A 23,287-nucleotide genomic window follows, 5' to 3' on the forward strand; every position below is an offset into this window, starting at 1 on the left:
CAGGTCTGCTGTAAACCCCTAAAGCCGGCAGTGGCAATCTGGGGGGACTGGAACTCCCGTCCGGATGTCCCGCACCCCCCCATGTTTAACACGGGCTGTCAGGTCTGGGGGTGCCCGTCACTCCCCCACCCCACCGTTCTCCTGTCATCCCGGATGCCACCCTGGCCCCAGGGGCTCCTCGGCCCGGCCGGCCAGTCTCCCGGTGCCTTCTCTCCACCCCTTCCCGGCTCCCGGCCCCCACAGCCCCCTCTCACCTCTGCCTCCCGCACCCTGGAGTGAGCCAGGTGAGGTCTGGGCAGAGCCTGCACACAGCCCTTCCCCTGCCGCCCTGCGAGGGGCGGTAACCCCGCACGTGGCTGCTGAGGTTTGTCCCAGGCTCACCCCCTCTCCCCCGCGGGGTCGGCAGCCTTCCCACCTGCCCAGGACACTCCCCTGGACGCGAGGAGAACTTGCAGACGCCCCGCGCAGCTCAGCCTTTCCCCCAGACCCGAGGCTCTCCTCAGCTGCCCAGTGACCCCGACACCAGAGCAAGGATCTGCTCGCGCCTGGGGGAACCAGGCTCCCGACCCACGTCGTCCGCAAGGCCCTGGGGGAGCCCTGGACCCTGCTCCCGTGCATCCGCTCCTGGGCGCGCAGTCCCCAGTCACGACCCCGAGCTGTCCCCCGAAAGCTCTGATGCAGGCGCGGAGCAGCCCCGGGGCCTGGCCCGGGCCCCAGGAGGGCCAGGGCGTGACACCCTTCAGCACTTGGCCCCTCTCTCCCAGGCCGGCAGTGCCGGGCGGCACCATGGAGGACGGCCACGAGCTGGACCTGACCTACGTCACCGAGCGCGTCATCGCGGTGTCCTTCCCCGCGGGCTGCTCCGAGGAGGCCTACCTGCACGGCCTGCAGGAGGTGACGCGCATGCTGAGGTCCAAGCACGGGGACAACTACCTGGTGAGCAGTCACGGGGCGCGGGGGCGGGGAGGGGGCGCGGGGGGCGGGGACGGGGAGGGGACGTGGGGGACGGGGACGCGGGGACATGGGGCTCACTGACCGTGGGGACAGTTAGGGGCTCTCCCGGGCGTCTGCCGCTCTCAGAAGTGGCAGGGACAAGCGCTCGCCCGCCCAGCGCCCTGGGCCTCGCCGCTGCCCCCGGTGCAGGTGCGCCCTCCGCGCCCTCCGGCTGCGCCCCCTCCCCCGAGGACCCCCGTGCTTCCTGGGCCACGCCCGCCCCGCAGGGTCCCGCGCGCCATCCTTTCTTGCTCTGTCTGTTGGTGTTTTACTCTGCAACGACATCTACACATCTCGACCTTTTATAATCCTCGAGGCCTGGAGAGCGGACTGCGTGTGGAAGTGGAATCGTGTTTCTCCCCAGGACAGTGACCTGACAGCTTCTCGTGTCCCCGTTTGTAGGTGTTAAACCTCTCAGAGAAGAGACACGACCTCGCGAAGCTGAACCCGAAGGTGCGGCCCGCGTCTTCCGAGCCGGTGAACTCGTCGCCGCTGACCCCGCTGACCCCGCCGAGGCGGACGCTGGGCGACGCGTCTGGGGGACGCGCCTGGCGAGGGCGTCGGGGGCGGCCGTGCCCGCGGCCGCTTGCTCAGTTCTTCTCGCGGTTCTAAAATAACCAGACACACAGGACGGTGCAGGAACGGCACGGAGAGGCCGTGGGGCTCCGGTCCGGCCCCGCCCGCGGCCCCCTGCGTAGCTAGCAGCGGGGGGGCGGGGGCTGACGCCCAGCCCGGCCGCGCCGCGGTCCCCTGGCCTCCAGGCGCGGTGCGTGTGAGCACACGTGTGCGTCCGTGCGTGTCCGCCACCTCGTCCGTGTGGTCCGTGTCGCTGCCCTTGTCGCCTGCCACCTCTGGCACGTTCAAGCTTGTGAGTGTCCGTGGCGGGTGTGACGCGTGTGTTTCACACGCTGGAATATTTTGCAGCCATTTGAGGAAGGGGCCAGGAAAAGGGTGACCTGCCCGTTTGGCCGCTGTTCCCCAGGGCAGGACGTGGGTTTCTGTGTGATGGCGTCTCAGCTCCGCCGTGCATGCCCAGCGGTCAGAGCCGTCCCCTGGTGCTGGGCAGGTTGCGTGACCCCCAGCGTCTGGGCTGTGCTCTGCATTTTCCTATCATTTTGCACGATTTCTGTTGCTTTTACAGTATGATAGGTCTGCCTTCCCCCACCCCCCCGCCGGAGGAGGAAAGAGGAGGGGACCCAGTGGCCCCTGTGAGGAGTGCCTGTGTCCCCGCAGGCACCTTGGCCTGTCCCTCAGACGCCCCTCCGAGGCCATGGGTGATGGCTTCTGCAGCCCCCAGGCCCGGCTGCAGTCAGACCCAGGACCAAGTCGGGCCGAGAAATCCCGTCTCAGACCCCGCCAGCCCTGCCTCTCCCCACGGGCGGGCACTGTTAGCGGCTCCTGAGTCCTTTGTAGAACCGTCCATCCAGCTCTGAAGAGCAGCTGAGACCCGGGACAGACGTCTCACGGGGCGACTTAAGCCTCCCATTTTTTCTTTCCCGGCTGTGAGAGCTGGAACCAGAGCACACGGCCTGGTGCTGACCCCTGAGTGACGTGTGGTCAGTGCTCACTGCATCTGGCCAGGGCCGCCGAGGGCCCGGACCTGGACAGGGGTCGGACAGCGCACCCTCTCGTTGCAGATCCTGGACGTGGGCTGGCCGGAGCTGCACGCGCCGCCGCTGGACAAGGTGTGCGCCATCTGCAAGGCGCAGGAGTCCTGGCTGGACAGCGACCCCCAGCACGTGGTGGTCATCCACTGCAGGGTGAGCTCGGGTCGGCGGCCGCCCCCGCCCGACATCCAGACGCCCGGGGGCACGGCCCGGCCCCCACGCAAGGCCCTGACAAGGCGGCTCGCCCCTGTCCGAGGTCTCCAAGTGCGCAGCGGGCACCCCGGGCCTAGCGAGGGTGCGGTGAGAGCGAGGCCTTCCGTTCCTGCGCATTTCGCTTTTGTGTGAAAGCCGCGTTTCAGGAGAGCCTGCCGTCCGTTCTGGCCGGCGACGCACTGGTTCTCGCGGGTGGGGGCGCATCCTGGTCCCACGCGCGGACGCACGAGCTCGCCGCCCACGGCTAACGCTGCCACGCTCGGGCCGCCGGCTGACCGTTGGAAATGTAGGTTCGGCCCGCCCAGACCTGCCTGGCGTCCCCGCCGTCCCCCTGTCCCCGCCGTCCCCGCCGTCCCCCGATGCCTCTGTTTCTGAGGCGCCGGCGAAGGCTCCCACCGCGCACTGTGCTGCCGTGGGCGGGCGCAGATTTCCCGCTTCGCCCGGTTCCGGCCTTGGAGGGCTGTGTGTCTCGAGGAGCCGCCCGTTTCTTCCAGGCCGGCCAGTCTGTCGGCGTGTGACTATTCCTTGCCGTCTCTTCGCGTCCATCGTGTTTCTGTGACGTCACGTGTGTTTCTCTTCTCGTGTATGGTTTTACTCGAGTCCCTTTTCTCGTTGAGTCTGGCGAGGGGTTTGTCGGTTGTGTGTATGTTTTCCAAGAACGGCACTTTGTCTTTGACTTTCTCCGTTGTCTGAGGCTGCATTTCACTTACTTCTTCTCTAATCTTTATTTCCCTCCTTGGCTAACTTCGGACTTTGTTCTTTTTCTCGTTCCCTGAGGCATAAAGTTAGATCGTTCATTTGGGAATTGTTTGTTTGTTTCTGGAGGTGCTTATTGCTCCGAACTTCCCTCTTAGAACTGTTTTTGCTGCATCCCACAAATTTCAGGATGTCGTATTTCCATTTTTGTTTCGAGGTATTTTTTCATTTCTCTTTTGGTCTCTTCTTTGACCCACGGGTTATTCCGTAGCATGTTGCTTAATCTTCACATATTTGTGAATTTTCGTTTTCTTCTTGTAATTGATTTCTGGTTTCACATTCTCGTGGTCAGGAAAGATGGTTGATGTGATTTCAGCCTTAAATTTGGTAAGACTTGTCTTCCGGCTGACGCGGCCCGTGTCCTGTAGCTTCCGGGCGGAGTGTTCCGTGACGTCTTTGCCGTCCATCTGACTGGCGCGTCGTGGAAGGCCAGTGGCGTCTTGTCGACTTGCCGTAACTGCGTAGACCTGCTCGGCTCACGCGCCCGGCCGTGTCCCACTCACGCCGCAACGTGAAGCTCGTGTCGTTCTCGCGTGTCGTGCGATATTATTCTTTTGCTTTTCCCTCAACTGCTCAAACACAGAAGAGCAGCTCCCAGCTCACAGAGTGTGGGGCACAGGTGGGCAGGAGCGGCTCGCGGGCTGCGTTTTGCCTGCCGCCCCAGGCCATGGTGGCAAGTGCCAGGAGGTGGCAGCCCCTGGTTCTGGGTGACGGTGGCCTGTCATGTAGCCGTGGTGCCCCCAGACACCTCCTCCTGTGGGAGGTGTTGGCCAGTGGTTCCAGCTGGCTGCCACTCTGCAGTGGGCAGGCGTGTGGGCACGGCTGGAGCAGAGCCGTGCTGGACAGTAGTCCCCGTGCGTGTGACCGGGCAGGGCTGGGTTGACGTGATGATGTGGCCAGCTTGCCGGAGGGTCTGCTGCCCTGGACTTGCCAGAGCGGCGTGTGCGGGCCTCTGCAGGGCGTCCGGGTCTCTGTCTCTTGGGTCCCTGAGCCGGTGCCCTCGCCCCGGCCTGGCTGTTTCTGGCGTCAGTGGGTAATGGGGAGCACCCTGGCCGCCTCTGTGTGGCTCTGACCTCGGGGGTGTCCATGCACGCCCCAGCTAGCTCCTCCACCCTGGGCACCTGCTGCACTGGGTGCTGCTGTCCCCGTAACGGTGACCAGAGGATGGTGACGCCGGCTGCCCTCCAAGCAGGCTCGGTCACCCAGGCGGCTGAGCATCTTCCTGCCCTGACTCCACCCAGCCGCCGTGGGACACGAGCAAAACCGGTTCCCGTCTGTGTCCCGCAGGGCGGAAAGGGGCGCATCGGCGTGGTCCTGTCTTCCTACATGCACTTCACCAGCGTCTCCGCAAGGTAGGAGGGGGCGCCCGGGCTGCGGGCTGTGGGGGGCGGGGGCAGGGGGCCCACCCGAGCCGAGGGCGTCCGCAGAGCCAGCGGGGGTGAGCGCGGGGGCGGCCGGCCGCTGTGGCGAGCCGGGGGGCGTCAGGCGCCGGCACCAAAGGCACGAGCCGCGCCGTCCCCGTGGGAGCCGCGGGGAAGCGCCTGCCTGCGTTCGCTGCGCCCCTCAGGCCTCCCAGGGCACCGGAGGCAGCTGCCGCGGCCCCCACTCTGCAGCCAGGGAAGCCGAGGCGGGGCGGGGGGCGCGGGGAGGTTGCTCATGACCTCGCGGCCCCGTGGGCGGGAAGCCTGGTCTGGCCCAGCTGTCAGGACGCGGAGTGGTCGTCCGCGGACTCGAGCTGCCCTGTGGGGGGTGTGGGTGTCGCCGTCTGCGGGGAAAGCGGACGGGGCCGGCTGCACCCGGGTGGCGCCGGTGTGCCCAGCCACCTCCCAGAGCACGTGGGAGCACGTGCGCCCCAACACGGCTCTCCGAGGCCCCACGTCTGCTTCGTCCTCCCACTGCGGCCTGCACGGCCCCCTCACCGGGAACGGGCCGTTCCTTTCTGGCACTAAGGACGAAATGTCACTTTCTGAGTGTTTTCTCTGCAAACAAGTTGGGGAGCCTGTGCCTGCTGGGGGGAAACCGAACCCCAGTGGAAACCAGAGCCCTCCGTGGGGATGGTGCGCATGTGCGTGTGCCCGGCCAGCCGGGGTCTCAGTCACGTCCAGCGGTCGTGCCTCAGCGTCCCTCCCAGACGTGATCACAGGGGAGACGCCCTTCAAGCCTTTGTCCAGACTGCGCTCCGGGTCACCACGGAAACTTCACGGCCTGAGCAGGGGGGACAGTTGTCTCAGCGGCGCAGAGATAAGCGTTTGGAAAAGCAGAGGCGGCTCTGACAGCATCGCGACAGACAGCGACGGCAGCCCTGGGCGCGCGCTGGACAGGACGCGGCGTCGGCGTCAGCGAGGCCCGCGGGCTCCAGGCGGGCGCGCTGGACGCGGAGCAGAGCCTTCCTACTTGAACGCGCGCTCAGCGCGCTACGTGTTCCGCACCTGGCCACGGCCGCGGGGGCGCCCGGCCCGGCCCCTGCGCGGAGACGCGGCCACGGCCACGGGGGCGCCCGGCCCGGCCCCTGCGCGGAGACGCGGCCACGGCCGCGGGGGCGCCCGGCCCGGCCCCTGCGCGGAGACGCGGCGGCCCCTGTCGCTTGGCAGCAGGCGGCGAGAGGCACCGCACGGGTCCGCCGGGGCCGCGTCCGCCCCTCTGCCCGCCTCCCCTGCGCTCCGGAGCCTCGGCCCTTGGCCCCTGCCGCACTCCCGTCCCGCGGCTGTGCTGGGGTCACGTCAGGAAGACCCCGCCCCATCACGGGTTCCCGAAGACTCCGCCGGACACGCCCGGGGGCTTACAGACGCGGACGCGGAAAGCTAGCGACGGTCACTTCAGAAACCAATGTGCCGCCCCACGGCTGTCAGCTCGCCCCCCGCCGGCCGCTCGCTCTGGCCCCCGTCGAGCCTGCTCAGGGACGTGGCTCCCCGAGGCAGCACTCCGGCCGTCCCCCGCGGGTCCCAGACGCCCCTCGCGGCCCTGGTGGGCGCCCGCTGGCCACAGTGCTGACCTCTGCCTGCTGGTCTCACGCAGCGCCCGCGGGAGCCCGTGCAGCATGCTTGGAGTTTGGGCACAGCCGAGCGCCACCAATTAGAACGGGGACTGCCGTGCCCGACGCGGTTCAGACCCACGGGCCCGGCTTCCACGCCGGCCAGGCACAGAGCTGAGCAGAAGCCGGGAGGCAGCTCGGCAGTGGGTGTGCACGGGCGCATGCGCCGCACGGGGCTCCCCCGGCGCCCGCGGCCCGGAGCAGCCACGGGCCTCGTCCCTCGGCGACCACGGGGTTAATGCTCTCTGTCTTCTTCCCCAGCGCTGACCAGGCCCTCGACAGATTTGCAATGAAGAAGTATTACGACGACAAAGTGTCGGCCTTAATGCAGCCCTCCCAGAAACGGTGCGTGTGCCCCCGAAACGGTGCGTGTGCCCCCGAAACGGTGCGTGTGCCCCCGAAACGGTGCGTGTGTCCCCCAAACGGTGCGTAGGTCCCCAGGCCACAGTGGAAAGGCACATGAGGCTTTACACTTAAAAATGAACGGAGAGAAGAGGCACCTGCCCAGCTGAGTTTGGGGGTTGTGCTGATGAGCCCCTGCGTGTGGGCGGCAGGGCAGTCCCTCGGGGCGGCTGCGGGCACAGTACAGCCAGGCCGTGCCATGGTCCCCAGGAGGAGCATGAGCTGGGTGACCCCTGGAGTAGAGATGCCGCTTCACGGGGGGTGGCCGTGGCGCCTCCCGGGGCGGTGGCAGTAATGACACGGAGGTGGGCGCTGGGCTTGGTGGACGCTGGCCTCAGGCTGCTCCTGGCCTGGAGCCACAGGGGCCTCGTGTGACAGTGACATGGAAGCCGGCCCATGTGCTCGCCGGGCTGCAGCGCCAGCGCGTAAAGGGCCACGTTGTCCAGAGTGGCCAGTGCCGACCACCCAAGTACACAGCCAGGCACCCGTGGGCCACACACACCGGGCTGGACCGACAGGCCAGACGGGGGACTTGCTGCCCAAAGGGGGGACAGCTTGGGGCGCCAGCATCCATGGCTCAAAGCCACGGGCCGGGGACCCAGACGCCTGCTGAGCATGTCCTTCAGGTGACTGAGACTTGGACGGGTCACCTGATGGCCACACACAGAGTAAAGGGGAGGCACGTGGAGCCCTCTGGTGGCCAGGCCTAGGCCGAGGGTGGCCGCCTGGTGTCCTGGCTTCCGCGAGGCCTGGGCGGCTATGGGGAGGGCAGGGAAGCTGCCACTGGGCCGGCGGGGACACCGGGAGAGGGGCCGGAGGTCCTCGCTCACCCTTGCGCAAGCGGCGGACCGACGCGGGGCTCGAACCCCGCCTGTGTTCGTCAGAGGCCCGGAGCTGGGGACCAGAGTGAGCCGCAGGCCGAGCTGCTGGGGTCTGGTCCCAGTGGACAGTGCCGGTCTGTGGGAGGGGGCAGGGGGCTGGCTGGAGCGAGGGCCGGGGTGCCCCTCCCTGCCTGCGCTCGGCTCTGCGGGGTGCAGCTGGCCTTGGAGGCCCCGGGCACCGGCCTGTGCTTGGAGTCAGGCTCCCTGGAAGGGGGGGCATGGCCTGGCACGTCGCGGGGGGGGGTGGCCTGGCACGTCGTGGCAGGCGGCTGCCCCCACTCGTCACGTGGCCACTTCGCGCCACGGACGGCCCCCTTGGGCCATCAGGGCACAGGGGGCGCCCAGGCAGGCGAGGCTGCGCACGCACAGTTTCAGACGCAGTCGGGCCTTCCCCGCACATGGCAGACATGCCGGCGGCTCACTGCGGCTTCGGGGTTCCCCATAGGGAGCCCCCGGGGTGGGGACCCCAGGAGGAGCTGCGTGCCCCTCGTCTTCCTCCTGGCCTCCGCTGGGCGCGGGGGGCGGCAGGGCGCGGCAGGGACGTGGCTGGGGGCGCTGAGCTGGCCGCGCCCCGCAGGTACGTGCAGTTCCTCAGCGGGCTGCTGTCGGGCGCGGTGAAGATGAACGCCGCGCCCCTGTTCCTGCACGTCGTCATCCTGCACGGCGCCCTCAGCTTCGACTCGGGCGGAGGTGAGTGTCCCGCGTGGCAGGGTCTCGGTGCTGGCTGGTCCTGCCCCGCACGACAAGGCCAGCTGTGTGTGGTGGGGAAGGGCGGGGGCCGGGGAGGGGGCGGGGCCTTTCCCCAGGTCCCCAGAGCCCCCCGTGCTGCCTCCCGACTCCAGTGCTGTCCCCCGACCCCGCGGGCGGCACGTGGACCCCTCGCCCCGTGGCGCCTTTCTCCCCGTCTGCCCCTCCATCCCCCGCCGCGCGGCCCCTGCGTGCTCACGGCCGGCCCACCTCTCTTTCAGCATGCCGGCCCTTCCTGAAGCTCTACCAGGCCATGCGGCCCGTGTTCACGTCGGGAGTCTAGTAAGTGCAGCCGCACCCTGGGGCCTCTGGCGAGTGTTCTGGACGTGGCCGGCCGGGGCTCCTGTGGGCGGGGGCGAGGGCACAGCCACGTGCCCCGGGGCCAGTGGCCGGCAGGTGGCAGGTGCCCTCATCCTGCCGCAGCTGTGCCGTGCTGCAGTCACACCGTCTGGCTCCACACGGGGGCGTGGGCGCCGGGCCTGGGGAACAGGCTCAGGCAAGCTCCGTCTGGAAGGAGGCACGCAGGTCCTGCAACAGGGTCAGGGGTCAGGGGCCTGGTGTCGGGTGTGCTCCGTCTGGAAGGAGGCATGCGGGTCCTGTGACGGGGTCGGTCGTGGGGCCTCTCTCCTGTCACATTTCAGGCTAAGGGCCGGGACATATTCTCAGGCTCCTTATGTGTTTCTGGGTTTTTTTTTTTTTTTACGTTGGATAAGCATTTTAATAAAAGTTGGGAGACGTTCTTGCTGCTGCATCACCACTCAGAACGGCTGCTGTCACGTTTCTGGGCTCGCGGTGGACCCACACGGGGGTGATCGCTTGGTGGTTGCGCCCCAGCTGGTCACAGAAGCTGCGGTGTGCGCACCCATAGTCCGTGCCGTCGGCTGTGGGCACATGCACCCCGGGGGGCGTGGCCAACACCTCTCCGCCCCCCCCCCCCATGTTGCCATCAGCTCCCTCCCCGGCCCATTCCCATGGGGGATTTCTCAGAAATGGGACTCCTGGGCCCCGCGGGGCATGGGTGTCACCTCTGGGTTTTCGGAGGTGGAGTGCGTCCTTCCCGCTGGGTCACGACGGGGCGTAACCATGTGCCTTGTCCTTTACCCCTCAGCAACGTTGGCCCGGATGGCCCGAGCCGCGTGTACATCGCCGTGGAGCCGGCCCAGCTCCTGAAAGGGGACGTGATGGTGAGTGCCTGTCCCGGCAAGCCCTGCTCAGGAGCGAGCACGGTCTGAGAACAGTGGCGTCGGCCCCGCCTGCCCCAGAAAGCCCGTAGGAAGGACAAGAAGTAGCCTTCGCCTCTAGGCCGTTGGTGAATTTTCTGAGCAAAGCTCTTTTAGTGAAAGGGACCGAACGAATCCCTGGAGCCGCCTGACACGTGCACCTCTGAGCTCAGGTCCCGAGTCGGCCGCCATGCTCCCTGCGGGGCCCGCGGCTGTGACGTGGGTGGGGGCTCCCCGGGGAGGCGAGGTCGGTCCCCGCCTGTCTGTCGGCAGCAGCCGGGTGCACAGTGGCCGCATCGTTGCAGTGGCCGGTGCTGGGAGCTCCCGTTCCCCGGGGCGCCTGACCCCCGGGCTGCTTCTCGGGGGAGACGCGCCCCGTTTTGCTTCGTGTCTTGAGCACGGACTGTTCTGTCCCCAGCTGGCCGCCGTGGCCAGTGGCGGGTCGTCGTGGCAGAGCTGCGGAGGGCGACGCGCGTGCCCCGAGATGCCGCGCTGCCAGTGTGCTCTGCACACAGCCCGCGGTCCCGTTCCTCTGGCTCTCGCTGATGCCACCACGTCGCCCAGGGGCGGCCGTGCCTCTGGGCCGCGCTGCACGACCCGGCATCTATAGGCGCCTCCGTCCGCCTCCCCAGCAACGCCGAGCCCCCCAGCTGGACTTTGCACTCACAGCCTGTGCAGAGCCGGTCACCGAGCCCTGAGCTGCGCCCACGGTGCCCTCGCCACCCCCACCATGCAGTTCAGGGCCTGTGGCTAGGACGAGAATCCCTGGGCAGGGCCACACCCCAGCAAGCTGGCCGACAGCTGCCCCGTGAGCCTGGGTGCTTGGGAACAGCCGGGTGGGTGAGCCGAGGGCCACGGGGCAGCCACGTGTGTCCCAGCCGGCGGCTCGCAGCAGAGGTGAAGGCGCGTGAAGAGCTGTAGGGCCGGTTCAGACATTCAGGCCTCCGGAGCCGGGGCCACTCGGGGAGAGTGGCTCCTGCCATGGAGGTCCCCCCACCCCCACCCCGTTAGAGTTTCTGCTTTGGTTAGAATCGCCAGCAGATAGGACCTCCAGGACCCCCGATGGGATGTCAGCAGGTGAGGCAGCCCCCGCCGGCCCTTTGGCCTTGACGGAGCGGTCAGGGCCGCGCCCCTCACCCTGGCGCCCCCTGCATTGCTGACCGTTTGTGTACTGCCGTCTCCACTGGGCCCTGCAGTGCCGTCGGGTGGGGGGCTCACAGCTGGACGGGGCTTTTCCGTCCCAGAGGTGACAGGAAGACGTGCGGCTCGCTCCTACGCCTGAGAAGCGCAGAGGCAGCGTCAGCCTCCGGCGTCGGGCCCCCGGGGCTGTCGTCACCCAGAGCGCCGGCCGGCCCTGAGCCGCACACACGTGCCTCGCTGGGTGCTGGAGGGCCCACGCCTGAGACCCGGCTGCGGCAGGGCCGGCCCTGCCCGAGGCCCCGCTCCTGGGCCAGTCCTCTGTGTGTCTGCGTCCTCATCTCAGGGGGACACCGGTCACGCTGGACTAGGGCCACCTCCCATGCCCGCACGTCCCCTTCGTCGCCTCTTCGAAGACCCATTTCCGTCCAGTACAGCCACTTCCTGAGCCAGGAGGGGTCGCGCCCCAGTGAAACTGGGAGACATAGAGCAGCCGGAGCCCCTGCGGGCATCAGATAAACCCATCCCAGCAGGACGGGCAGCGCTCGTCCCCCGTCACTGTGCACGGCGAGGCGCGGAGACCCGCCGCGGGGCCTCGGGCGGGTGGTGACCCAGGGGAGCCGGCGCGGGGGCTGGGGGGTGCGGGGTGCGGCGGAGGGGGGCTGGGAGGAACAGGGGCGCGTGCGCAGTAGGGATGGGGTTCCCCGAGCCTGAGGCGCAGGGGCTCCAGGCAGCGCCCAGGACAACGAGTCCTCGCGGGTGACGGCTTCTGCCGGAAGTGACCTCGAGGGTCTGCCGGGAGGAGGCGGCGGGGTGCGCGGAGGGTGGCGGGTGTCCCCTCCGTGGTCAGGTGGCTCCAGGCCCTGTGAACGGGTTAACGTGCCCCGCCGCTCCCGAGGGAGGCCGCGGGTCCCGCTGACGGGAAGTCAGGTCGTGTCCATGGCCCGGGAGGGAGGGGCTGCGTTTGTCACTGCTCTGGCTCGGGGGCTAGCGGCAGCACTGTTTCCGGGGAGGCCAAGGTAACATTCCACACGGCCGTCTTGGAAGGCCCTGCTCCGAGGCCCGGGGCGGAGTGGGGGCGGGCCGGGCCCTGCGTCCCGCGGAGGAATGCGCGTGGGCGTCTGGCCGGCGGGCCTCGTCTTGCTGCCCTGCACCTTGTGCTCGGAGCTCGGGGCCCAGGCCGGCCGAACAGGGGCGCCTCCCCGAGGAGCCGGGGAGGACTGCAGCACCCCGCTTGCTGATCCTCGCCCCTGCCTGGTGCAAGGTCAGGGCCAGGGCCGCGGCTCATCTCCTCCTTGTACCCTGCTCTGCCGTGGGACCCGCTGCTGCCCCCACTGCCACCGTGAGCTCTGTGCCTCCCCGTGTGCATGCTCGCCTGGCTGGGTCTCAGGCGCTCCGTGGTCCTCGCTCGGAGCCCTGGACGTGCTCCGCCGGACAGCCGCTCACTCTTGGGTTTAGAGTCGCGGGGCCAAGATCCCTCAGGGTCAGGTCCTCCCGTGACATCGAGAGGTGCAGGCCTGGGCGAGGCGGGCCACCACCAGGTGACGGCTGGGGCCCTTCCTCCGAGACACCAGCCCCTGAGGGCCAAATGCTCAGCCACTGGGCCACCAGCGAAGCCGGCCGGAACTGGAGTGGTAACTCCCGGTCAGTAGGATATAGACGGGCCTGCGTTTTGCGGGTCTGTTACCCACACAGAAGCTCAGACGAGTTAAGGGAGGGTGGGCCTCAGTGGGACCTGCCACCAACTGGAGGGCCCAGGGGAGGGAGCAGGAAGTGGGGCACCTGAGAGCTGGCATTGGCTGCAGCAGGGGCTCTGGGGCTGGTCCTCAAACCCTGACCCCTTTTCTCTTGCGGATGGAGATGTGAAGCAAAGCCGGGATTCAGCAGGGCTGTTAGCCAGCCAGCTGTCCACACACAGGGTCAGGATGGCCTTTGGGTCAGGATTCCGTCACCAAGGACAGCACCAGCCGGGTGCCGGGTGCAGTGGTCACCAGGGAGACCAACGTGCAGGTGGCCACCGTTGGCTCGGGGTCCAGTGCAGGGCGCTGGCCGGTTTGATGTGGCCGAGAGGGCGAGGCTGGGCGAAGCCTTCCAGGTGGCCAGGTTGGACTGAAACGGGGAGAAGTGGGCAGGTCTTCAGGTCCCGGCCAGCGTAGCTTGTCGGGACCCACGGAACCCCAGGAGGGTCTGTGGAGGGGTCGCCCTTCCCTCCGTCCACGCCAGGTCCTGGACTCTCCGCGCCGGTGTCTGACAGCGGACCCGCACTCAGCCTGGGGAGGGGAGCCCCATCTCTCACCCCGACCCTGCCCTGGGCGCGGCAGCCTCTGGCTCGGCCCTAGCTGGTGCATGGGGGACCCCGTCATGCGGCAGGCCGTGTGTGCAGCCCCGCTGAGCCCTGTGGAGGAGCAAGACGGAGCCAGCGAGCACTGGGCTCCTGGGAGGTGGGGCCAGGGGCGCCATGTGTGGGACCCGGCAGGAGAGCCAGAGCAGGGGGGCTCCCCAGAGACGGCTGGGCTGGAGGCGTCCTGTGGGGCTGCGCCCCGTGCCTGCGATGCCCACCTTTACCTGGGGTCCCTCCCCCTGATCCCCAGTGTCAGCTTCCGGAGCCGCGCTGTTTTTCAGAGCTTTTGTTTCTGTCTGTGGTTTATAGTTTTGAGATCGACACTGGATGACCAGGGACTTCCCTTTCCTTTCCCCACATCCAAGGCGCCGGTAGGGAGGGGCAGACAGGGAACCGGGGTCTCTCTGTCCCATGGTGACAAGGGTGGTGAGGAGTGAGGGGCACTCGGAAGGGAAGGGGCACAGCATGTTCTGGAAGGAACCCCGAGGGCAGCGCTGGTTGGCCCCCCATGGCGTCAGAGGCCCCAGACAGAGGCCCGGGCCAGGCAGTGGGAGTTGTCACACTTCTGCAGGATGCTTGTCCCCAGCTGCAGATGTCCTGGACCAGGCCCGAGGCCAGGACGGGGCCTGGGTCCGGTGGTGACGGCTCAGCGTGTGTCTGTTATCACGGGACAGCCCCTGGCCATGGCCCCGACCAGCTCGCTCTTCTTTACTTGTCAGGCCGTGTCCTGGTTGACGATACACTCCTGGTGTGCCCGGGGCCCTGGACTCGTGCCCTGGACGATGGCTCCGCCGGTCAGCGGCATGAGCCTCCGGCCTGTGCGGCTGTGGCTGCTTCTCACTGACGCGTGAAACACGGAACGTTCTAATCCTTCTTTCTCCAGGAACAGCCTCGTTAGCGGCGTGGCTGCCTCTGGAAGCCCCGGCCTGCAGCGTCCGCTCCCTGCCAAGCACGGGGGGCGAGGGCCACGCCGGGTCCGGCCCGCCTCTGCCTGCGTCCCTGGCACCCTGGCCGTCCTGAGGCTAGTCCCACGTGACCATCCCGGGTGTGCAGCCCGCCGGGCCGGCCTCTCTGTCCCTGTCCCCATCGCTCGCCGCCCAGCTCCACCTCTCTGAACGGTGGCGCGCGTGAGCATTTAGCGTGAGGCAGCCGGGAGCGAGCACCTGCCGCTTTCGCTGAAGCAGAAAGGCGATGAGTTCAGACGTGGGGCGTTTAGATCAGTGGCCCAGCCTCCGCGGCACCGGGGACCGGGGCTCCTGTGAGCACCCGACGCCCGATGGCTGAGGCGGAGCAGAGCCGGCGTCGTACAGACGGGGCTTCACTCGCCTGCCGCTCGCCTCCTGCTGGGAGGCCCGGTTCCTAGCAGGGCGTGGGCCGGCGCCGTTAGACGGGAGAGAAACTCCCTCACAATCGGCTGCTAAAATTTAGGAGAAAGAGGCCGTGGAGCTTTCTCCCGCTTATGTCGCCTGGAGGGCGCGTCCCGCTTGGCCCGGGACAGCGCGGCGTCTGCAGCTGGGTGCCGGTGCCGCCCTGCGCACGCCCGACAGGTGTCGCCGCCAGGAGCCGGCCGCCCCTGCAGCTGTCACGTTCCCCTCACACCAGGTGAAGTGCTACCACAAGAAGTACCGCTCAGCCACCCGCGACACCCTCTTCCGGCTGCAGTTCCACACGGGGGCCGTGCAGGGCTACAGCCTCGTGTTCAGGAAGGAGGATCTGGACGGCGCCTGCAGGGGTGAGGCCCCTGCCGCAGTGGGGGTGGGGGTCCGGGGGAGCCCGGGGGCGTGGGGGCTCTGGTGGGGGGCCAGGGGGCCTGGTGGAGGGGTCTGGGGGGCTGGTGGGGGGTCAGGGGGGCCTGGTGGAGGGGGCTGGGGGCTGGTGGGGGGCCAGGGGGGCCTGGTGGAGGGGCGTGGAGGGCTGGTGGGGGGCCAGGGGGGCCTGGTGGAGGGGGCTGGGGGCTGGTGGGGGGCTGCCGGCACCCGTATGGTGTTTCTCTATTCTCCGGTCCCTGCCGCCCACGGGCGTCTCTGCCACTGGGCGGGCCGCGGGGCTTTCAGAGCCGCCGTCCTGGTCAGCCGCGGCCGTAGCGTGGCCGTGCGCCTGGGCTGCTCAGCGCCATGTCCGCCGACACGCGGCTTCCCTTTCAGACGACCGGTTTCCTGCCGACGGGAGGATCGAGCTGGTGTTCTCGGCCACCCCGGAGAGGATGCAAGGTAGGCGGGCCCGGCGCTGGCCCGGCCGGGTGTGGGTGCCGTCTCCCCCGCCTTTGCCCACATCTGGACGCTCCGTCATAGTCGCTTTACTCGGGTACCAGGCAGCGGGGAGGCTGGGTCACGCCTGGGGCCCCCATTCTCAGGGAGGCCGTGAGGGCGTTTACCCTTCCCTCAGCAAGCAGTCGGGTGTTTTCCAAGCCCGGCGTCCGTGGTCTGCAGACGTTTCCGTACAAAGTGGTCCTCCGAGGATGCACCACGGAGGTCTGTCTTTCACCGCAGGCGCCGGTTCCCGTCTGTCCCCGCGGCCGCAGCGTGAACCTCTTAATTCAGGATTTACTCGCTGTGCAAAGCAGTCTCCCACCTCTGTGCTCAGTGACGGAGATTTGGGCGTGAACATAAACTCCAGGCTCCTGGGCTCGAAGTCCCCGGGGTGTCCTCAGAGTGAACGAAGGTGGAGCATGGGCCTGCGCCCAGGCCCCTCCGGCCGTCCGGCCTGGCCCGAGGACGAGGGCCGGCGTGCGCCTTCCCTTTCTGCCAGACTTTTCCTTTCCTTCATTTCATCCAGCGGCGCATGCTCGCTGGCCTGATGCATGGCCTGGGCGCGTGGCAGAACCCCGGTGCTGGCCCTGCCCTCGGCCGGGCCCCCGCCGCGTCCCCGCGGGTCACGCACGTGCGCGAGGTGCTGGCCAGCTGCACTGAGGCCCGTGTCCCTGCTCCCACTCAGGCTGTGAGCATCTCCGGAACGACCCCGGGGTGAGCGTGGACTTCAACACCGCAGACGCACTGATCCACTGGGACTCGTACGAGAACCTGGGTGCAGACGGAGAAGGTGCGCGTGGGTGTCTCGTGTAGCTACACGCCGAGATCAGAAGCGTCCCCGCATGGCGCTGGGGGCTGGACACCCACTGTCTCTTTGGAGGTGCTGCGCCTGCACCCTCGAGAGTGCAGGCGCTGGTGGGACCAGGCGTGGGGCGCTGGGGTCGGCTCTGACCGCGGTGGCACGTGGTGGCCGGCGGCGGGGTGGCCTCGGAGGCGCTCCGTTGTCCGAAGTCAGACATCTGCACGCTGCCGGCACAGCTCCCGCCCTCGCCCCTTCCCGCTGAGCGCGGGTCGCGGGCGTCTGGCCGGGGCCAAGCCCCTGGGCGTTGTCGTGAGCGCGTCCTGCTGCCGGCCTCGTTGGACGCGCTCCGTAACCTGTGTGTCTGTGAGCTCCTCCCACCCAGGCACGTTCTCCGGGGTCGCGGGAACACACAGCCGGTGCCTGCAGCGTCCTGCAGGGGGCAGGAGGCACGGGCGGCGTCCGCCCTGGGGCTGCGGGCAGAGGGGCCCACGGACGTCTGCGGGGTCACGAGCAGAGCACGCGCCTGCCTCGCCCGCCTCGTGCTTCCGACCCCCCGCGGGGAGGCCGGCCGATTTGGGAGAGACGCAGCACACTCTGAACCAAGTGTCGTCTGGGGGTAAAGCAGCTGGAAGCAAGTGTCGCGGGGATAGCGCGCCCACTGCGGGCTGTGGAAGGGGCCGTCTCGCCCACAGCGGGGTCACTGACCGCGCATTCCAGGCCTTGCGTGGAGAGCGCCCCTGTCCTGGGCACCGGAGCCGGCTGCTGAGCGCCACGTTGCTAAGCGCCCCTTGAGCATCGCCAGGCGGGCTCAGCCCTGCGCTGTCTCTCGCACCCCCACCTTCCCTGGTAACCCTGGGGAGCACCTGCCTGTGTCTTTAATGCCTAGCTCCCTGGCCGCCACAGAGGGGCCCCTAAAGGCACACGACCCATTCGCAGAGCCCCTGTGGGGTCCTGTGTTCTCAGTCCTGCCCCGCCCAAGCCCGCAGACCCTCAGCTTTGTGGGGCCCTGGACCCCCTGACTCCAGAAAGCTCACCCCGTTTCCCTCCCTGGATGACTCCTCCCAGACCCCCTCCTCCGCACCCCCCACGGCTCAGAGCCTCTCAGACAGTGAGGCTGGTGGGCGCGGCGGACTTTCCTGAAGCCCTCAGCCGGCACCCGGAGACAGCAGCCCCTGGCTTGTGGCCCCGGACGAGGGTGCACTGGGCCCCACTCCTGAGAAGGCCGCCCGGGCAGGCAGAGTCCCAGCCGCTCTGCTCCGGGCCAGAAGCTCTTTGGGGGCAGGACGGCGCGTCCGTCTTGTGCTGGGGCAGAAACACGAGGCGGCTTTGCAGTGGGCTCACCCCCGGCCCCCTCAGTGCTGACTGGTGAATGCAGCCAGCCTCCTGGACCCAGGCCTGCCCGTCGCCGGACACCCTGCCTTCCTGGGACAGAGGGGGGCCCTGCAGCCGCACTTGGCCAGGCCCTTGACCCTTTTCATGCCCCTCGTAGCGGGGACCCCGGCCTTGCCTCCTCCGTGGGAGACGGCCCTGCCCGTCCCTGAGGGCTGCGGGCCCCTCCCTGTGCCCTGTGGGGCCTGCAAGTGGCTTGCCAAGTCCGCCTCAGACATTCTGGCGACCTCACCAGCAGGGGAAAGGGCCCCGACTACGCGGAGCCAGGCGCCTGGGAGAGGGGCCCATGCACACGCGGGGGGCACCCCGCCCCTCCCCCGCGTCCGGCCCGCAGAGGGCCGGCCGTCACCGCCTGCCTCTCCTGTGGTGGGACAAAGGTCCCGGCCTCCCGGGTGACAGGGGCCGCCTTTAGCACACACTCCCTCTGCCAGGTGCCGCAGAGCTGATAGACCCAGGGCTGCCCGGAGGGCAGGCACCCCACGTTCAGGGACAGGAAGTGGAAGGGGACCGGCCAGTGCCCTGGCTCCGGGAAACGCGGAGGCCCAGGAGATGGCGGAAGCTGAGGTTTGGGGACCAGAGGCAGCCCAGGGCTGTGGAGCAGGCCTGGCGCTCTCAGGGCGTGGCTTCCAGCCGCCCGCCCCCGCCCCCGCAGCCTCCGGAGTTCAGATTTCACTGAACCTGACTGCAGGGCCCGCCCTGTGTTTACACTGCTCTGACTGCAGTGCAGAGCGGGCCAGCTGGGTCCTCCACCCTCCGCACCGGCAGGGTTGGGGGGGGGCAGCCGCGGGGTGCTCCTCTGGGCTCACGGCCGTCCCCCCGACAGCACAGCGTGGCCCACGGGCCTGCACCCACTGAGCCCCTGGGCTGGGCACGAGGAAGGTGAGCGGGGAGCTGTGTGCGTGTGTGTGCGCGTGCGTGTGTGTGCACACGTGTGTGCATGCGTGCACGTGCGTGGCTTCCGCACAGCTACGGAGGGCTGCAGAGCAGCGGGCGTGGGGCCTGCACACCAGACGGGCGTCCCAGGGGGCAGGACGTGGCGCTGCGTGGCACGCAGGACCCCACGTGCAGCGGGCGGCGGGGAGGGGCACACCGCGGCGGCAGGCCTGTCCGCAGGCCGGGGGAGGTGGCTGCCGCTCCTCGGGCTCCATCGTTCCGCAGTCAGTGTGCGTGAAAGGGACCTGGGCTGCAGCCGGAGGCCGCTGGCACGGCGCGGGCGTGACGGATGACCCGGGGTCGGGCCGGAGCGGTGCTGGCTGCGGCCGCGTGTGCGTGGGCTGTCGGGGGCGGCTGCCACGGCCACGGCCCCAGTCAGGCCGCAGCGTCGCAGGGCCAGGAGCAGCTGGGCCCTCCCCGGGGGAGGGCGCGTCGGCCTCAGTCGGAATGCCTTGCTCCTCCTCTCACTATCTTTTTCGTAATCTGTTTCCCCAAGAATTTGGAGCCTGCCTCCGTCTAGAAAACATTCTCAGGGAGGTCACCTTGGCCGGCGTGGTGTCCTGGGGCCACGCCCCCCGGGCTTCTTTCCACTCTGGGGTCCTCCTGCCTTGTGTTCGGGGGGCAGCTCTGGCTTTGGGGGCTCAGCAGCCGCGTGCCCTCGGGGGAGGGGGCATGGGAGAGAAGCCGAGTGCTGGCACTGAGGCCTTCCGGGGGCTCCCCGCCCCCCGGGAGGCACCTGTGCTTCCCGCTCTCCTGGGACTTAGTGGTTATCATCATCTTCTGCTTTTCCTAAAAAAAAAAAACCCAGAGGGGGTGCGTTTTAGGGAGCCTGTAACGCCGCCGTCACCTAGTGCCTGGTCTTGTAGATAGATGAGAGGTGACGAGCCCGGAAGCCCAGGGCCGGGGTCCCCGCTTCTGAGCTGCTCTGCAGCGGGAAGGATCGCGGGGGCCGCGCTCAGCAGTGAAGTGGGGTGAGCCCCGTTCGGTGGCACTGACGCTGCCACTCCAGGGGCCCGGGGGGCGGCGACCTGGGCCCAAGAACCCAAGTCCTGCCGGGGGAGGACTTGCCAAACTTTCGGGTAGATTTTTTTTTAAATTCCGTTCTTCAACGGAATTCCCCAAGAAGGAGGGCGGTCGAGCAGAATTATAAACACTCATTAGTGGGATGTCGGGGACGCTGCCGTCCCCCAGGGCCCCGGATGGACTCTGATGCCCGGCGGCTCCCGTCCAGCAGCCCCGGCCGGGGAAGCGAAGTGGCACAGAGAGGCCGAGTCGCCGCCCGGGGCCGCACAGCGGCAAGCCCAGGCGGGTCACGCCAGCGCGTGCAGAGGGACGGAGGACAGCGGGGACGTCCAACGAGCTGCGTGTCACGAGGGGCCGGGCCGGCCGCCCCAGGAGGAGGCCACCGCCCCGGGCCGGGGCGGGGAGCGAGGCCCTGGGGCGCACGGCCGGGTGGGCGGGCGGGGGACGGCGTGTCTCGTCTCTGTCTTGGTGTCGTGACCGGTTTAGACCGAGGTGTCGTCCACGTGCGGTGAAATCGGAGCCAGTCCAGGAGTTCGCTTTCCTGTCCTGAGCCCAGCAGAACCTGGAGACAGAGCCGTTCCCCACGCCGGGCGCCCCTGCTGCCCTTCGCCCCGCAGGTTCCGCCCCCAACCCGGCCCACCCCGGCCGCCAGTGTCAGGCAGGGTGTTGGCCCGGAGCTGCGTTCCCGCAGGTGGGGACGCCCCTGCCCCTCCGCCCGTCTCCCGGGAGCCTGCGGCTGCAGGAACCCCCCCTGCCCGTGGCGAGTGCAGGGACAGCTGCGGCCCACCCCCTCCACTTTGGGGACACTCCGACGTGGCGAGCCGGCTTAGCCGGGTGGCCCAGCGAGTGTGTCATCTGGAGGGTGAGCCGCAGCGCGTCCCAGGGGGCTGCCGCGGGGCCAGCAGTGACCCGCGGTGTCCAGGGGGTTTACCCGTCCTGTGCTGGTCAGGGCAGGCGGGGACCTGCCCTCACGGGACCCTGACGCGGGGGACAGTGGGCGCGGGCGTGAGCCGAGTGCACCGGGGACAGCGCCGGGGCCCACTGACCATCAGGACGGATACACACCCTGGGGACAGCGCCGGGGCCCACTGACCATCAGGACGGATACGCACCCTGCCGGCGCCTGCCTCGGCCCGGGGCAGGGACGGGAAGCTGCCGCTGTCCCCCAGGCAGCCGCAGAGCATGGGATTCCGCCTGGGCCGAGGGAGCCCTCAGGAGCCAGGGAGGGAGACGGGGCTGGGGTCGTTCCTGAGCAGCGGTGGGCGGGGTGAGTGACAGGGTGAGTGACAGCCGCAGAGCGCGTCCGGGCAGCTCCCCGCCCACACCACGTGCTCAGTACGCGGTTGAGTGTGGAACGCTGGCCGCTCGGAAGCCTGAGCGGGGTGGCGGGGTGCCCCGCGGCGTGCCCGGCCGGCTCCGGCTCGCCAGCTCCCACGCCCCGAGCCGCATGGCCTCCCCGCCGCCCTCTCCTGTGAGCCGGCTCCCGCCTCCCTCGCCTGCCTCTCCAGGTCGCCCGTGGGAGCTGCTGCAGGGAGCCGGCCTTGTCCCAGAGCAGCCCGGCTCAGGCGCCTGCACGCGCCCCTCCCCCCTCCGGCCCTCCTCCCCCTCCCCGCCTCCACCTCTGCCGTCCCTGTCCCCAGGCTGTCTGAGTCAGGCCCGGTGCCGGTTCCTGGAGACACGTGTTCCGTTTTCTTCACAGAAGACTTGCAGGGAGCGTACTGAGCCTCCTTCAAGGGACAAGTTGCTTTTCCAGCAAATCCGTCGTGAGAGTGGAACGAGCGTTCATGGGGTCAGGGTGTCCCCATGTGAGCACACACGCCTGTGAGCACTCACGCCCGTGAGCACATGCCTGTGAGCGCTCACGCCTGTGAGCACACACGCCTGTGAGCACTCACGCCTGTGAGCACACGCGCCTGTGAGCACACGCCTGTGAGCACTGGTGGGGTTGGTGATCCATGTTCGGTCACGATGGGAGGGAACATTCTCGTTTGCTTTCGGTCTTCCTCGTTTTTTAGATCACTCTGGCAACGTTTGTGAGAGTCTCTCCCCCTCCCTGTGAGACAGGCCGTTTCAGCAGCGGGTGGGCAGCAGGGACGGTCGCCAGTGGCCTGGGTGGGGGGCCCGTCGCTGCGGTCACTGCCCTTCGATGGGGCGAGACTGTCCCTCCCAGCTCCCGCTCGTGGTGTGCGACCAGGGCCGCGTCTGTGTGTCCAGTTGCTCACTGGCCGCAGGGCGTCCGGGGTCCTGTGGAAGGGGCCTCGGTTCTGGTGTTTGGGAGTGGGTGGGGGGAGAAAGGGGGGTGACCGCCCTTTGGCGGCTGTTCTCGCGGGCCCGACAGCCCGTGGCCGAGTGGGTCGCGTGCAGCGGCAGTGTGTGTGGTCACGTCGGGTGGCGTCTGCGTGGGCCTTGTGATTCTGAGCCCTGTCCCTGGGGGCCCTGGCGTCGGCTTGCGGAGCTCCGGGCTGTGCAGTGCGATGACTGAGCTGCCTGCCCCCTGGGCAGGCGGGCGGCAGGCGGGGGTTTGGGGTCCCAGCAGCTCCTGGCCTCCGGCAAGTGGCCGACTGCCCGGGAACCACCTTCGCCTGTGGGACGGGACGACCCCGTGTGCGGGGGGTCGTGCCCTGCCTGCCTGCGGGGTCTCCGGCAATGCCAGCTGTCACCGACGCCCTGCCCCGGTCACTCCCGGCCGAACTCGGCGCCCGCCCTTTGCTGAGAAGCTGGTCACAGCCGCCCGGCTGTGTCCTTTGTCCCAGCCCTCTCGCCGGGCTCAGCTCCAGAGCGAGGGCGGCTGGGGTTCCCGGCACTGCGCCCCGCACTGCACCCCATCACTCTCCCCCTGCCTCCTCGGGCGCATGTGCAGTAAGAAGCTGGGGTCACGTGCGTTCGCGCCACAGCACCCAGGTGCCCCCGGGTCTCTGTGCTGACCTATCGCGGGAGCTGCTGACCGCAGCCCGGCAGCCAGTGCGCCGGCTCGACCTGGGCAGCTCCAGGCCCAGGGCCAGGACACGGAGGCCCTGAGCCTCCAAGAGCGTGGGCCGTGCCCTCCACAGGCCCCTGTCCTGGTCTCCTGGGAGGATGGAGGGGAGGGAGGCGCTGACGGCCTGCTCCCCTGCGCCCCGGGACCCGGGCCGTGGGCACCTGCCCGTCTGCAGTGTGTAGCCGTAACGGTAACAGTAGTAGAGATCCCCACTTCCCGCCCACGTCCAAGGCCTCGTTTTCGTGGGCTTGACCATCTTGGGGTGTGGGGATCAGCGTGCGAATGTCCCCAAGTCCTGCACAGTCATCGGGGCCCCCCTCGGCCCGCAGGTGCCGTGTCACAGGAGGCCCAGGGCCAGGGCCCGCCCCGCCTGTCCAGCGCGAGACGTGCCTGGGGCTCAGCGGGTCTGGGTGTGGAGGGCACAGCGGGCTCGGGGGGCAGGTGTCCTGGCTGACGAGGACTTGGCGCCTGGCCTGAGGCCGAGCAGAGGCGCGGGAGGCGCAGGCAGGTGTGAGCAGGAGGGTCCTCAGCGCCCGGTCCGTTCTTGACTGGTGGGGATTTTTGAGCTGAGCTGAGCTCTGCGTTA

The 23,287-nt window shown here is 68.9% G+C and overlaps 1 protein-coding gene across 14 annotated transcripts in view; it reads left to right on the forward strand.

Annotated features, from left to right (window-relative positions):
- Positions 1-23,287, forward strand: part of TNS3 (tensin 3) — a 106,582-nt gene that overhangs the window by 53,933 nt on the left and 29,362 nt on the right. For 12 of the 14 annotated variants that reach the window (XM_036230532.1, XM_036230542.1, XM_036230531.1 and 9 more), the window contains 11 exons: positions 765-936; positions 1,396-1,446; positions 2,631-2,753; positions 4,857-4,921; positions 6,862-6,945; positions 8,461-8,573; positions 8,852-8,912; positions 9,739-9,814; positions 14,931-15,060; positions 15,473-15,538; positions 16,263-16,367. In XM_036230532.1, coding sequence (XP_036086425.1) covers positions 787-936; positions 1,396-1,446; positions 2,631-2,753; positions 4,857-4,921; positions 6,862-6,945; positions 8,461-8,573; positions 8,852-8,912; positions 9,739-9,814; positions 14,931-15,060; positions 15,473-15,538; positions 16,263-16,367 — 1,024 coding nt within the window. In that variant the 5' untranslated portion in view covers positions 765-786. Of the gene's footprint in view, positions 1-547; positions 682-764; positions 937-1,395; positions 1,447-2,630; positions 2,754-4,856; positions 4,922-6,861; positions 6,966-8,460; positions 8,574-8,851; positions 8,913-9,738; positions 9,815-14,930; positions 15,061-15,472; positions 15,539-16,262; positions 16,368-23,287 lie in introns of those variants that run through there. The other 2 variants (XM_036230543.1, XM_036230544.1) reach the window with 2 other exon arrangements.

The sequence above is a fragment of the Rousettus aegyptiacus genome, unplaced genomic scaffold (assembly GCF_014176215.1).
Source record: "Rousettus aegyptiacus isolate mRouAeg1 unplaced genomic scaffold, mRouAeg1.p scaffold_m13_p_13, whole genome shotgun sequence".
Classification (NCBI taxonomy): domain Eukaryota; kingdom Metazoa; phylum Chordata; class Mammalia; order Chiroptera; family Pteropodidae; genus Rousettus; species Rousettus aegyptiacus.